At 41.4% G+C, this 14655-nt stretch overlaps 1 protein-coding gene across 1 annotated transcript; it reads right to left on the reverse strand.

Annotated features, from left to right (window-relative positions):
- Positions 1-1007: 1007 nt before the first annotated feature.
- Positions 1008-10609, reverse strand: TAGLN3 (transgelin 3; the record flags this gene model as incomplete). The annotated part of the gene is made up of 4 exons (XM_082279314.1): positions 1008-1267; positions 4795-4897; positions 9397-9571; positions 10430-10609. The coding sequence occupies 4 exons, from the start codon at positions 10607-10609 to the stop codon at positions 1126-1128; spliced, it is 600 nt and encodes a 199-aa protein (XP_082135440.1). The 3' UTR covers positions 1008-1125.
- Positions 10610-14655: the final 4046 nt, after the last annotated feature.

Consider the following 14655-nt stretch of genomic DNA (forward strand, 5'->3'; position numbering starts at 1 on the left):
TGCTTTGGACTGGGGACTAAAGAAGTTGGTAACTCACCAGTAGTGGCTACTGCTAAACTGCCTGCACTGTGCCAAGGTCTTTTCTCTTTCTCATTCTGTCCCCACAGCTGGGAGTGGGCAAGAAGCTGGGCGAGGCACAGCTGGGACAGCTGACCCCACCTGGCTAAAGGGATATCCCATACATATTGTGTTATGGTCAGCAGCAAAGGCTCAGGGAAGATGAGGAAGGGAATAACTGTGGTGACAAGTAATCATCAAGCATGCTGAGGCCATGCTTTCCAGGAAGTGGCTAAATGCCTGCCTGCCAATGGGAAATAGTGAATTAATTCCTTATTTTGCTTTGTTTTCACACACAGCTTTTGCTTTCCCTATAAAACTGATTTTAGCTTGATCCACAAGTTTGTGGGCTGCAGATGACCCAGCACACCAGGTCAAGAAAAATTGGAGCTAAATTGGAAGGGACTACATGAATCAGACTCTGTGGATAATAAATATTTTCTTCTTTTTAGGAAAATACTTTGGGTGCACCTTTACACAAACACTAAATTGAACATGTAACACAGACTGTAAACACTATAGCAGGGAGTCACTCAGAGAGGGCTCTGGGTTAGAGATAAAACATTGACCATTGAAAATATTTAACTCCTCTGCACTGCACCATGTGGTTGTTGCTTTTGGCTTTTACCTCCTTTAAATAACGAGTCTTTGAGGTGTCTTTAATTTGTCTTTATTCTTAAGTCAAACAATATCATCACTGAATTGAAGAACGAGGTTACTGGTTGAAATACAAGTGCAGTGTGAGACAAATATGGAAGATAACACTTTGCAAATAAATTAATACAGAATAATTGTCTTTGCATAGTTCAGAAGTGAAAAGTAGGCGGCAGCAGTGCGCGCGTGCTGTGAACTGACACACACCACCACAAAAACCCAAGTTCCTAGACGAACTCTTGCAGCTGCAAAGAAAACAAACCAAACCAAAAATACCTCAAACCTCAGAGAGCACTAACTATTAAAAACCAGGCAGAAAAGGAACTAATAAGCATTTTTTTCTTTTTCTTTTTTTTTTTTTCCTTAACAGACCATGCTGCAGAAAGAATGTTTTCTCCACAGACAGAGATGCTTTTAGATAATCTGCCTTGGCATCCCATAGCCTGTCATACCCGACTGTGATGCTCCTTTGTTGCTGCCCATCTGAAGGCCTATTACGTTCTGTCCCTGCCGAAGCTGCTCCTCTGAAAATCCTCGTCGATTCTGCTGTGCTTTCCTGTCCAGATGCACGAAAAAAGAGCAAAATACATACATACCATCATTCTGTGTGTGATCATGAAATCATACAGGGATCATGAAAATCAATCTGAAATTGGCTCATGTCCCTTGTAATGCAATATGTCATGTGCACCATCCCATGTGCTGGATAGTACTGGCTGAGCTAATTGCTTTCCTGCAGATAGAAGTAATGCTCTAGTCAAAAATACAACACTTTATACTTTCACTGTCCCCGTTATTCCAGAACCCCAAGGGACTTCCCCAGCAGCTGTAACAGGTAAAATGTTTATGCAGTGCTGTATATAAAACACAAAATAGGGTTAATTTGTGTTGAGCCCTGTATCTCTTAACATCTGTAGTCCATGGGATCTGATCAATGAGACACTTACTTGTGGTATACTACAAGTTGATACCCATCCAGAGCAACAGTACAAATTGGTATAATTTAACTCAGTGGAGTAAATAAAAGCTTAGTGTACCCAGAGCAACAAAGGGTCAGAGAAGGAACTTGCTCATTTTTGCAGAGCGGACACTGGTTGTCCGCAGGACAGAACATTTGCTTTGTTTCCATTTCAAGATCTCTCACCTCCTAAGCAGTAGACTTTGCCCTTTGCACCTGTGTCTTAACTATATGACAGTCCTTTATCTTCTGTCAAAACATACTGACCATTTTTGTTCAGTGTCTCTGGTCTCAAAAGCCCTTTGGATCAATGAACCTTTGTTGGAGCATAAAAGGAGTCTTTTTCTCCCTGAAAATAGCACTGAAGGCCAAAGTGGCAGCTAAGAAGGACAAAAGTTTGCACTTTGCTGCCTCACAAGAAACTGTTCAGCTTGGATTCATCTTTCATTTATACTAGGTGGGAAAACAAGCAATTTACAATGGAGAAGGATCAGTCTGTTGCCATCAAACGAGCCATATGAACTGGCAGAGCCCCAGACTGAGGGAGACTTCCCATCTACCAGACCCTACTCCCATACAGGTAGAATCTATTTCCCTGCTGTGTCTGTTTGTCCTGTGATCAGGTTACAGGTTACACTGCAATATGGCATCAAGTTACAGTTCCCCTTTTCTTCCCCACCCCACCACTAGATGAGAATACTAGATTAGGTACCTGCTGTGATTGAAAACCATCAACATGATCCTCTCTGTGAGGGTCATATCCTGCACTGTGCTGAGAACCCTAGCTCAAGTCCAAAAATGCACTTAGACTCTCTGCTAGGCTCAGGGTGTTCAGGACAGTGCAGGAGACAAACCCATGTCCACGTGACAGCCCAGCAAAGCAGAAGCACGAGAGAGATCCACAGGACACCAGGACTGACCAGTCATTTTTCAGAATGAGTCAAGTGGTGAAGTATAGACTAGTAAGAGGGCTTATAGAGGCCCGTCACAGGCTTTCAGATCCCACAGCTCTTGCCAGAAAGCTCACTCTTTTGGGGGAAGCACACAGAACTGCGGTGCTTCAGAAAGCAGGCCCATCTCACCGCTGCTTAATTTATTTTCCAGAATACTTACACAGGCACCAAACTACTGCCAGAATCTCTAGGAGAGGATGTTTTTAGAACTACTCCTATTACCTAATTAAATCTCAGGTTCACTGTGTCTGCCTCTATTTTAACTAAAAAAAAACCAGGAGAGCATTCTACTGTTCTTTTCTTTTTCCTTCTAGAATGTTTAGCTATGTTGATGAGTAGTTCCACAGAGAGTCAGAAAGTAATTTAACAAGAGAAAAACTGAGAACTGCAAAGAAGAAATAAAAGGCAAGACTAAAGGGTAGCCTGGATATATAAATAAAAATGTATTACATATATAGCTTGGATCATATAGTGTTATTTTTACCATCATAAGCGCCACGTTTAGTATATGATGGTCTTACAGATAACATGTACAAGATTTGTTTTTAGGTGGGTGGAAATGGCCTTAATTGAGAGTAAGAAAAGAGGTGAAGGCAAGTCTACTCATGTCTAACACTATGTCAAATTCTGTTTGGTCTGTCTGGCATAATTCTTACTTAAAACTGAGCACACCAGATCTGTCAGCTTTTTGTGCCAACTTCACACCAGTGTTTGTGTTTGCCAAGCTACAGGATAACGAACAGCTATGGATCCATGAACCTTGCTAGGGCGTGGAAAGAAGGGGGGATCAGTCTGATGGCACTGGGTATGTGAGACACTGGCAATGGAAAGTTAAATGGCTTAGCTCAAGTGTGGCATTATCCTAATCACTGTAGATCCCTGCACAGATACTCTTATGCCATTTGATATTGGTCTCTCAATTTAACTTAAGGCGATTAAGAATCAGCCTGAAAGCCCTGATTTATGAGTAACACTTGGTGGCAGAGAGGGGGCTTGGTCTGCCTGAAGGGATAGGGAAGCTACTCAGAAAGCAGCTTCTGACTGGCAACATGCTGTAACACCAGCTTTCCTTAAGGCAGTGGCTATAACATGGATTCACAGGGATTGCAATAGCTACGGATTGGCTATCCGAGCAGTACGGGCTGGACAGGCAGCTAGAGGAGAAGGGACGTGATCACATCTTCATCCATGCCAACAAAAACTGTTCCCACCCACAATTAAGAGTCCAGATGAAAATTAATTTTTCCATGTGGGACTTTGTTTTAGTTACATAAAACAAATAAGTCTGTCTGGGTCATAGTGATTTCATGTCTGGTTTATATTAAAGAATGTAACTGGATTTGAAATCAATTTTAAATGTAATTATATTCCAAAAACATAAATCTATTTGTGCAGTGTATTAAGTTACTGTAACCTGATTTCATATAAACAAGGAGTTTGCATTTATTCACCTAAAATTCAAATCTCAGATTCAGTTTAACCAGCTCAGGGTTTAAGACAAACAAAGTGAAGTTTGCTTTATTTTTGCTGAGCCTCACCTAGACATCAGAAAATTCAAGGAAAGAAAAGACAAGCAGTCAGCACTCTTTTTGCTAACCTGTCTTCGACATTTCTGTGTAAGAAATACTCTTGGAAGTCAGAAACTCATGTCAATAATATGCCTGTGGGGCAGGAGAGTAACTGTGGGAGGATTTCCTTTTCTTCCTGTCCCTGCTTTACAGCCTCCTCAGCCAAAACAAATGGAATTTCAGAACAAATAAACAGCTTTGCCAAGACAGAGAATTCTTCACAGATAGGTGGTGCTCCCCAAGAATAAAGAAGCCTAGGAAATTAAATCATTTTTGGTTTGATAAAAAAAGGAAAGAGATTTCATGCCTTCTCTTTGCTCAGTAAGGGGGTCACTACATAGGGGCTCACAGACAACCATAACAGCCTTGTCTTCATTAGTCTTTCTGTCTGCTGTCTGATGTGAGAGAGCAAATCTGATGACAAATGTACACTTTTCCTGCTTCCCTTCTCTAACCTCCAGAGAGAAAAACCTCCCTATTACAAGGAAACTTGGGAAATATTCTTCCCTTCCTTTCCCAATAAATTTCCTTAAAGCCTAAAGGCAGATGATATTACCAGCTTCCCAGGGAAGACAGCTCTGAGCAGCTGTGCTCTGGACTTTACCTGTGGAACCAGGATGGATCTCCCTTGTAGCAGCCGTCATCCTTGGTGACCGCCAAACTGCCCAAAGCCATTAAGGTTCTCTGCACTGCTGCCATGTCCTTCCCTAGAAGGCCAGACAGTGAAATTAATGTAGGAAATCCTTGCACAACAAATAGCTTGGCACACTGAAAGGCAGTTTTATCTGATGTATTAACTAACTCCCTCAGGTCCCTGAAGATGTGCATTAATAGAATTATAAATGCTATTTTACCATTGCTGAAATGAAAGTACTGACATGCAAGAGCTTATTAAAAGTCAACAAAGGGATAGAGTTAAAGCAAAACTTAGTTTTTCAGACATTTCCAGGTTTCCAGGCCTTTGATTATTTTAATGCCTTCCCTCATGCCATTTTAAGTCTATAGAATCCATTTGACAAAATTTTCTCCTAAGGAGAGATTACTTTGGTATACAAATGGTAATATACTCAGTGAAATGTGGCTGAAGGAGAATAGTCTGTTAAATAACAGTGCTGTGTCTCAGTTTGTTCAGAGCAAGTTTGATTCCTGTGCTAATAGAGCTCACAGCAGTTATAGCTGTGCACTGATAGCTTCTATCAGTCCTTCCCAAATTAACCATCACAGCACCTCTCTAATCTGTCCTACTTACTACGATGCTATTCAGTTTCATACCTGTAGTTTTTCCCATTTGGTCTACTATTTTTCCACGTTCTCCCTATGCTATCTTACTCCATCCCTCAGCTCAAAAAGTCAGGGCTTGTCTCATCTATAGCCAAATATAAGTTACATAACTCATTACCCAGTCCAGACATGCTACCTTTTGGAATACTTTCTAGCAAAAATAAGTTGCAGCGGGTATTTCCAATTGTGTGAAGTGATAAGTTATTGGAAATCTGCCTTTTGCTTCTCCCTTAAGAAATCCTTCCATGAGCATTTCTATGACTTACCTCCCCTCTTTCATTCCAGTTCTTCCTCTTCCCTAAAGCAATGTATCTAGTTAATTGATCTGATTCTGGTTCTTCACATGTGAAAACAAGCAATTCAGAAAAAAGGAGATACCAGAGACATGATGGTAACAGGATTCAGAAATACCTCCAGTGGACCAATATTAATGAACATCACTGTAGATGAGCTGGAGTGTAGTGGGAAGGGAACAGTGCACACTCTGTGTTTGTGGTGCATCACCCTGATTACAGGCATATGCAGTCCAGGGCTCTGTATCACAGTGGCTGAGGTGAGGACAGCACCCTGAAGCTGAAAACATCAGCTTCCAACTGTGCCTGTCATACAGACTACTAAAGTTTATAAAAATCTTATCTGCAGGGGACCATTTGCTCGGAAAATAAATTGTCAGCCATCCAGAACTGATGTATTTTACTGTATTGAAGGCAAACTGCATCAGACAGGGTCCTTGCTTGGGAGGGTGGCTGCAGAGCTGACATCCCCCACGCGCACATCCACAGGCGCACACGGAGGAGCACGAGGCAGGGACCCTCAGAGCTCCCTGGAGCAGCAGATGTACCATATGCTGTAACAGATGCCACAGACAACGTCCTTGGGATGCCTCCCATATAGCAGGAGTGCAGTGACTGCCTGGGATGAAAAGGGATGTGGAGAAGGATTTAAAAATGAATCAGCTGAATAATGACGACAAGCGAAGAAAAAAGCAAAAGGAACAAAAGACAGGCAGTGAAATATGATGATCAGCCTTGCAGAGCCATCTGGCAGCCCCCCCCCCACGCTCTGTGCTCAGCTCTGCTTTATTTGTCAGTGATGAGTGGGAGCTGCTGCAGGGGAAAAACTGAGTGAGTGGGAGCTGAATGACACGTGACAAAACAAAACCATGGCCATGGCTCTGCTCTGCAGAGAGTCCTTGCTGCATATGAGGAGTGCTGTGGGTGAGGGAAGACCTGAATCCAAGTGGTCTTGTGTCACTTGCCCTCTTCCAGCAAAGGATACAAGGGCCTTGATGGTCAGAATAAAAAAAAAATACAGGGAAAAATTTTAAATTTCCAGTGCAGTCACCTGACAGAAGGGATCATACACCTTCTCTGAACCCAGGTTTGACTCTGGTATTGCAGCAAATTGTAGTCAGTGCCTTCCCTCAACTCCAGCACTTGTTTATTGACAGCCATGTGGGCCGCCCACCTGGCCCACAGCTTCAGCCTCTCTGCAGGGACTCACACTCATGACACTCCTACATCTCAGTGTCCTCTGCAGTGTGCTTTGAATAGCACAGCCTTGTAGAGGAACTTGGCACTGTTCTTAAAACAAGGAGGTAGGGGTCTCTGCTCACTTCTTGTGCAAAGCCTGTCTCTTTAGGGGAAACCTATCTGGAAGGACCTCTTCTCCAGGTCCAGAAAGGGGAAAGCTCAAATACAAAGATGAAGAACTGCTCTGCAGAGTATTCCTGAAAAGCTTTTCTGTAGACGTTGAACAAATACCCAGTGGTGCAGCTGCCTCTTGCCTGCCTGGAAATATACCAAGGAGGGATCTGTAAAAGGCAGAGAACATATCTTGGGCGTGGATCAGGAAAAGCTGCTCAGCACAGTACATTTATGTAAGAAAAGGCCAAAAGAGAGGTGATACTTTCCCTGGATCAAGGAGCCACAGGGATGAAATAAAATGCAACAGATGGACTGAGTGAGTTTGAAACAGCCAACAGCAGATCGTATCCTAAAATATTTTCATTAATCATTGCTAAGAATTTCAAAGCAAAAGCTCGTGGAAAACAATTAGTGCCAGGGAAAAACTGTTTCTCAGTCACACGCTTTTCTTTCCCTACAAACATACATCTCTCTTTCTAAAGAGGTTATGATGTGAAGTGTAGGAGTGCTGCAATTATGAAATAGTGAAAAAGAGACTGTCCTTTTTGCCCAGCTAATGCATCCCTGTTCAGACAATTCAACCCTGAAGCAGCACAGATGCCAGAGGTCAGAGTTACGGTGAGGCACAAAGAGCTTGCAGTGCCTCACTGCTGGAGAGACAGACTGTTTCATCCCAGCACTGAAATGAGCAGCAGGAAGGATGAAAAGGGAGTGGGAAAGTGAGGAGTCACAGATTAGCTTTGGGAAATCTTAAAATAACAGTGAAGAAAGGCTTTGTATGTCTTCCTCCTAGGTTGCAAATTGTGTTTTGACTTCCTGTCCTCAAGAAGTTACTACCTTTTTACCTTATATCTGTTAAGATGATGAGTGAAAGGGAGATAAATTAGAAGACAGCAACTATAATGAAGAACATTATGTCTTCAAAGCAAGTCCTTTTCCTCATAAGGATCTATGTACCATATTTTCATATGCCGTTATGAGTTGCAAAAGACTGCAAAGAACAATGTCTGAAATAAGCCATTATCATCCCTTACAAGATAGATGGAACTTCTCTCTCAACAGCCTGCTAGGCTGATGGGTGGGAAGGTGCTTCTTCAGTGAAAATCCCTTCATTTAAGACATGTAAAGGTAGATTGCATGAAACACTAAAGACTGAACTGTAAGAAATAATCCTGCCCTTGTGCCCAAAGGTACAGATTTGTCAAGCAAATCTGGCACCCTGAGACCTTCACAGATCCCAGTAACTCCAGGTATCAGTATATCCTTTCCCTCTAACCCATTCATGAAGAGCTCCCTAGTCTTTCATTCCTCCGGCTGTCCTTCACAGGAGTGATCCCTTCCACATATCCCGACTGCCTGTGAAAACAGACCCCACTTTTTTCTCTCAGTGTGTACTCCTACACAAACTATGCTGGCCAGCTTTCTCAGTGGATTGTTTTCCTCTTTCCACTGTTTGATTCTCGTGGAAGATTTTTGACCCTTTCATATGTGCCTTTCACTACTCTGCAGCTGTCTTTGCTCTGAGTGCTCAGTCATTGCACCACCTTGTCCAGGGAGATGCAGGATATACAGTGTGTTTGGTTAGAGCACTGGGATGGGATGCACCACTACAGAAGTGGGCAAAACCATGAATGCACAAATGACTCAGCTTTTCAGCAAACAGAACAAGCAGTTTCCGTTTAGAGCATGGGATGGAGACAGACTACACCTGTCTTACTGTAAAACCACAGGAGCACCCCGATTTTTTTTGCTGTTGCCATAGTGACCTCTCTTAAAAGTCTCCTTAGAGAGAGAAGCTCAGCTAACATGGTGTTAAGCAGTGAGTTTTGTTTCTCACTAGTCATAAATGAACCCTCATAAGCTTCATAGAGGCATATATGCTCCTGGGAATGCATTTCTTAGCTCCAATTTAAGCTTTGCTTATAATTTTAAAACTGCAATAAAATTTTGTCATCAGAAAATCAGGGATTTCCATATTCTTGTTAGGAGCTATTTACTTTGAAGTAATTAGCAGATAGAACAGTTGTTTTACTAGGTCTGTGGATTTCTATCAGAATGATGGGGTTTTGGATAACACACGAGCTTGGAAAGGTTCCGTTATGCCCTCAGGGTAATATAAATCCCTCAGAGGAAATAATGCAGCACTGGAAGAACATGGTAATGAGGTAAGGCAAACAGCAACAGAAGATAATTACATTAGAGAATATGCCTAGACAAAATGCACATCAAAGCAAAGTAAAATGAAGACTGTAAACTGACTTTCAGTTTATTATTTTTACCTTCCCATAAATCCACTGTCTGGAAAATATCTGTTGTTCTTACTCCGTAGATTTCAGCAGCTTTTAAGAACTGAGATATTTGTTCCATCTGCTTGAAAGCCATTTTTGATTCAGAGATCTTTGCAATAGGCTCATTTCCCTTTGGATGCAAACTGTTTATTAACTTGCATAACAGCTGAGAGATAAAGACAGAAACAAAATTAGAAAGTGGCCACCAAACTAGAAGGCAATTTCTGCACATGAAATGATGCTGCATAATGCTTTTGACCCAGCCAGTTTCTGTCATGGACATAATTTCTTCAGTTAAAAATAAAGAAGTGAATTGATAATAATCAAAGTGTATTTATTAGAAAAGCATTAAAGCTTTCATTAACTGAAGCAATAGCCTAACCATATAAATCCTAATCTGCTAGAAACAACAAAGCAATCACTGGTAGAGGTTATATAACAACTGACAGAGAAGAAGCCTCATGCCCAAGCCAAAAAATAAGCAATGTCAATTGAAATGTTGTTAGAGTCACTTTGGCAGAGATTCAGTGATTAGCATAGTCTTTACAGCCACTGCAAACAGCAGCATCTGCCTGTTGTTCAATAAACCAATGCAATACAATGTTTTAGCTACAGAATTATTCCCAAGAAGACAGTTATGACACAATCCTATCCTTCAAATTTGCTATATCTCTTCGCCTTTCCTTGTCAACACGGATTATTTCTTAAAGAGAAAAGTATATATCTGGTTTTAAAACCGATCTCATTTAACTGCATGAGAAAGGATGCTGAAGGAATGAGTCATACTTATATATAAAACATGCATGACTCATAAGAATCATTAATATTGTACTGATCCCAGTGCACTAGTAGGATAATTTATCTTTTGAGATTAAGACTCTTGGTCAAAAGGAAATAAATCAGATACTAAGATATATATTTCTGCACTGACCTTGAGCTCTGACCAGTTTACCTAAATGAAGACAGGAGACAGGGGCACCGTGCATATAAACACTGAAAGTGTGTAATTGGACAAAGCACTTACCGTTCCATCCATCAACCAGGTCTGAAAATGTTGCCTTCCAGGAGGAGGGTGCTCTATCTGTTCTCCACACTGTACAATAATCCAGTTCACCAGCCTAGATTCTAATTCTGGGTCGTATTTCTGTTCAATCTTTTCCTGAACTTCTCGGCTTAAGCCATAGCTTGGTCCTCTGTTAGCCATCTCTGGAAACAAGGTAGAACTTACTTAGTGGGCAGAGTCCCAGTCTACACCTTTGAAGTATGCACAGGAAAATTAAAGAATAAAAGAGTGAGCACTCTGCCCTAAATGTTAGACAGCTGAACAGATGTTCATCAACAGTGAAAGTAACTGTATGGCACCGGTTATAGCTGTTCCACAGAACAGGGGAGGGATCAGTGAGGGAATATCCTTTTCCAAAAGCACAAATCAGCTACAACATCTTTTTTAAAAGGAAGGAAAAAACAGCAGTCCCCCCTGCCCAACCACAAAAGCAGAAGAAAAGCAAGATTTAAAACACAGTACGTTTTAAAGAGAGGCGTCTGCTATGTTTACAGAGAATACAATAGGGTTGTCAGATCAACGTTACAGCTGTCTGCAAATCCAAAAGCACTTTAAAATTGCCTACCTAATACTTGCTAATAAGAAGAAGGTTGTGCATGGGAGCAGTCCAATTAAAGATGCAGTCAGAGTCTTCCTCGGCAGAGATGCAAGGATGGATATCCAGAGATCAGCACACTGAAAATGCGAAGATGAATTTAAGAGATGAAGGCTGCCACAATGCCCTGCTGCTGCTGCAGCATCGTGGTTTGAAGAACAGTGTATTGATTTGATTTTCCTCACATATGAGGAGGGTCAGAGCAGGGGCGTTGCTAAGAGCCATTAAAGAGACCTGCCTCCTCAGTCCCAGCCCGGGGATCCTGTTTATCTCGCCCATCTGTGGTCTGTTTTCAAGCATCTTTCCTCAGCCTTGCACTGCTCACCCCACCGGCTCAGATCTACTCCGCCTAGTCTGCATCAACCCAAACTGCATCAAGCATCCCAGTGACAGATAGACAGAAATACAAATAGAGGCACTCTGTTAAATGAAGGTGACAGAAATTACCACACATCTAGTTTACTTTTAATCATAAGCCAGAAACAAACCCTTTTTCTCCCTGTTCTGCATCGCAATGATAACAGGCTGAGAGTGTAACAATTTCTCCTCTTCGCTTCAAATACTGATAAAAAGTTTGAACAAGGGAACAATATGATGACAAGTGAAGGAAGAGAAGGCAGGTAATAGAATATTATTATCACCCTATCATCAGTATATATTAGGCTATCAAATAGTGGAATGGTGTCCTGAAAAACAACTCAAACCACTAAAACCAAGGTGAAATCACTGAAAATTAGCAAACCTACTATAAAGCACAAGGATTTTACTTTCTGCTGGTATGAGTCAGCTAACCTCCAGCAATAGGAAGGGACCTATGCCCATGTACAGTCGTTTAAATTTTGATTATACCACCCATACAATGTGGAAGGGGAGAGAGGAAGGGTTAAGACGAGACTTTTCCTGCAGTCCGATTTAATACTATATTAAATAAAATCACTTTTACTTCTTTCTGAGTTATACAAGAATTTGTCAAATGCTTTCATTCATGCTGGTATGAAATAGTTTCCTTTTGGCAAATGATTAATATTCATCTTGATACGCAAGGAGGTTGATAACCCTGAGGTGGACAGTTTGGCCAACAAAAGTCCTTCTGCTGCATTCAGAAAGGGAAAAAAAAAGGGGGAAATAATTACGGTTCCTTGTGTATCTTTTCCTAATGGGCTCTTCATCCATTACTTTCTCATTTTAAGATTCTGAATTCTCAGACTTATACTGCTTCTGATGCTGCTGGGCTTGAACAGACTCAAGAGATGAAAAATTTAATAGATGACCTAATTCATTGTTGTCCTCCACAGGCATTTCATTTAGTGCTTTCTCTTCCCTGCACTGGTAGTTTTAAACTCCTATGCAACACTAGATTACATAACTCAGAGCATGCTACGTGACAGGGCCACCACTTGAGCACTTTCCATCTCAGTGAGCACGGGGCTGAAGGCACAGCGGATGCGCAGGAACCAAGGCTGCAAGCCCCGCCTGGAGATCAGAGAAGGAGCAGGCTGCAGCTGCAACAGGAAGATGCAGAATATGAATCTGACATCCTTTCCCTTCAGCAGCTGTTAAGGTCTGGGCTTCACACTCTTTGGCCAGCCCCACAAAGAATAAGCTTTATTTTGCACTTTCAGATCTTTTTGTGTTCTTCTGTTTAGAAGGGAGCTACCTAGGGTGCCTGGCTGTTTCTGGTCACACCAGGGTGCTCAGTGTCCACTAGCAACAAGATTTCATGAAAGTCACCTGCCTTGGCATCAGCCTCTGACTCTGTTTCCTAACTTGGGGGCAGGGATGAGTAATTTAACTCTCCTAAGCTGCAGAGCAGAGGTCTCCCCCTTCACAGATGGTTGGCTATGCAACCTGTTCTCAAGGGGACCATTCCACACTGGGAAAGCTGAAAAGCTTGTCCATCAATATCAATTTTTAATAAAGCTTTGAAAAACTGGAAAACTGCAGAGGATTGGAAAAATGCCAGCTCCCCACCAATATTTTCCAAAGTACCACTAAACAAATCATAAGCCTGCTTTCTGTGCCATCAGTCCTGGGGAAAACAATGGAATAATTTTTTTTAAGTGATAATGTTGATACAATTTACTAAAAGCTCTGTAATATATTAGAGTTGGCAACTCCATGACAGGTTGATTAGGGAACTAAACCAATTCTGAAACAACATGACACATTAGAGAGATTAAAGCTGGCTAACGAGTAGGTCCTGTAATATGACTCTAACAGAAAAATCATTAATGATGGTGTATATTTTATTCAGTTTGTACAAGAATATGTTCCCAGGCCTGAACTATTTAATGTTATTAGAAGTCACAAAATTCCCCCCCATGGCCCCATAGAAGATCCCAGCTAACATGAATAAGCAAAAAAGATAAAGAAACCTCCTTGAAAGCAGTCTACTTGGAAGCAGACAAAAAGTGTCTTATTGCAGCCAAAGTCCAGCTATCATTGAAAAAGTACTTTTAAGAATGCAGCACTTTGTCCTAGGACAAAACAGATGTTAAAAAACATGCAGAGGATGATGAAGGTAAGATGTTGAGTAAGACACTGTGATTGAAGGGCTTGGCTGAATAAAACATGGGAGGTTCACCAAGAGCAGTGGGAATATCATATCCAGTTACAACAATTACTCTTTATAAAAAGGATGGGAAGAGGGAAGTAAAATCAAACAGTGATTCCAGTAACCGGAGGATTGAAAATTAGAGCTTTTACAGTAATCACTTCAGAAGGATTATCTCACCAAAATCAGAAGTTAAGAAATGGCAAGCACACGTGCCTACAAGTTAAAGAAAAACTGAAGGAGCTCAAGTTCCTTATGTCAGACACAGGTAGATAAAGCCTGATGGTTAGAAATGTGATGTGGAAGAAAGGGGCAGGTTTACAGCACAAAGGTACGACCATTTCACCTACTGATTCTAATGGATTTTGTCCTCTTATTTTTCTTGGCAACACAAGACTGGAATTTATGACTAAAAAAACAGAGATGAAGCTTGAATAATTGAAGTAGCATTTCATGCCTGTAAGCACCATGACTCACCTTATGCTCTCAGATAATCACAATATTATCCTATAAATTTAAAAAATCTTTGTTAAGTCTTTAAACAAATGCTGCCAAAACCAGTAACAAAACTGACATTAACTAGCTCACTAGCCCACATGTAGATCCAGGGTAATTTGATAGCTTTCAATGTCTTCCAACTAGAATACAGAAGGAAAAGTAAAACTTATCCTACCAGAGAGCAATCCTTAACCTTTGTCAGATTCCCTGTTTGGCAGTTCATTCCTTAGAAAGAGCCTGGTATTTCAGCTATCCCAAGCATGATCTTACAAAGTATGGTGGGTTGAATCTCCATCAGATAAAGCTATCCAGCAATAACTGTGAAGTCCAGGCTCCATTTTCCTGGTTTGCCACTGTACAATAATGGACCTTTCATTATTAATTTTAAAATTAAAAAGACCCAAAACAAAAAGCTGGAGTTTTCCAAAACTTTAAGTTTACAGCGCCTCCTTTCATAAAGGAAGCATCTGAAGAGCTGCTCGAAGATCCTCCCTGCATGCATGTCTATGTGTGATGTCAGGTTTTCTAGAGTTGCAGAGA

This window comes from Coloeus monedula (genome assembly GCF_965178545.1).
Source record: "Coloeus monedula genome assembly, chromosome: 3".
Classification (NCBI taxonomy): domain Eukaryota; kingdom Metazoa; phylum Chordata; class Aves; order Passeriformes; family Corvidae; genus Coloeus; species Coloeus monedula.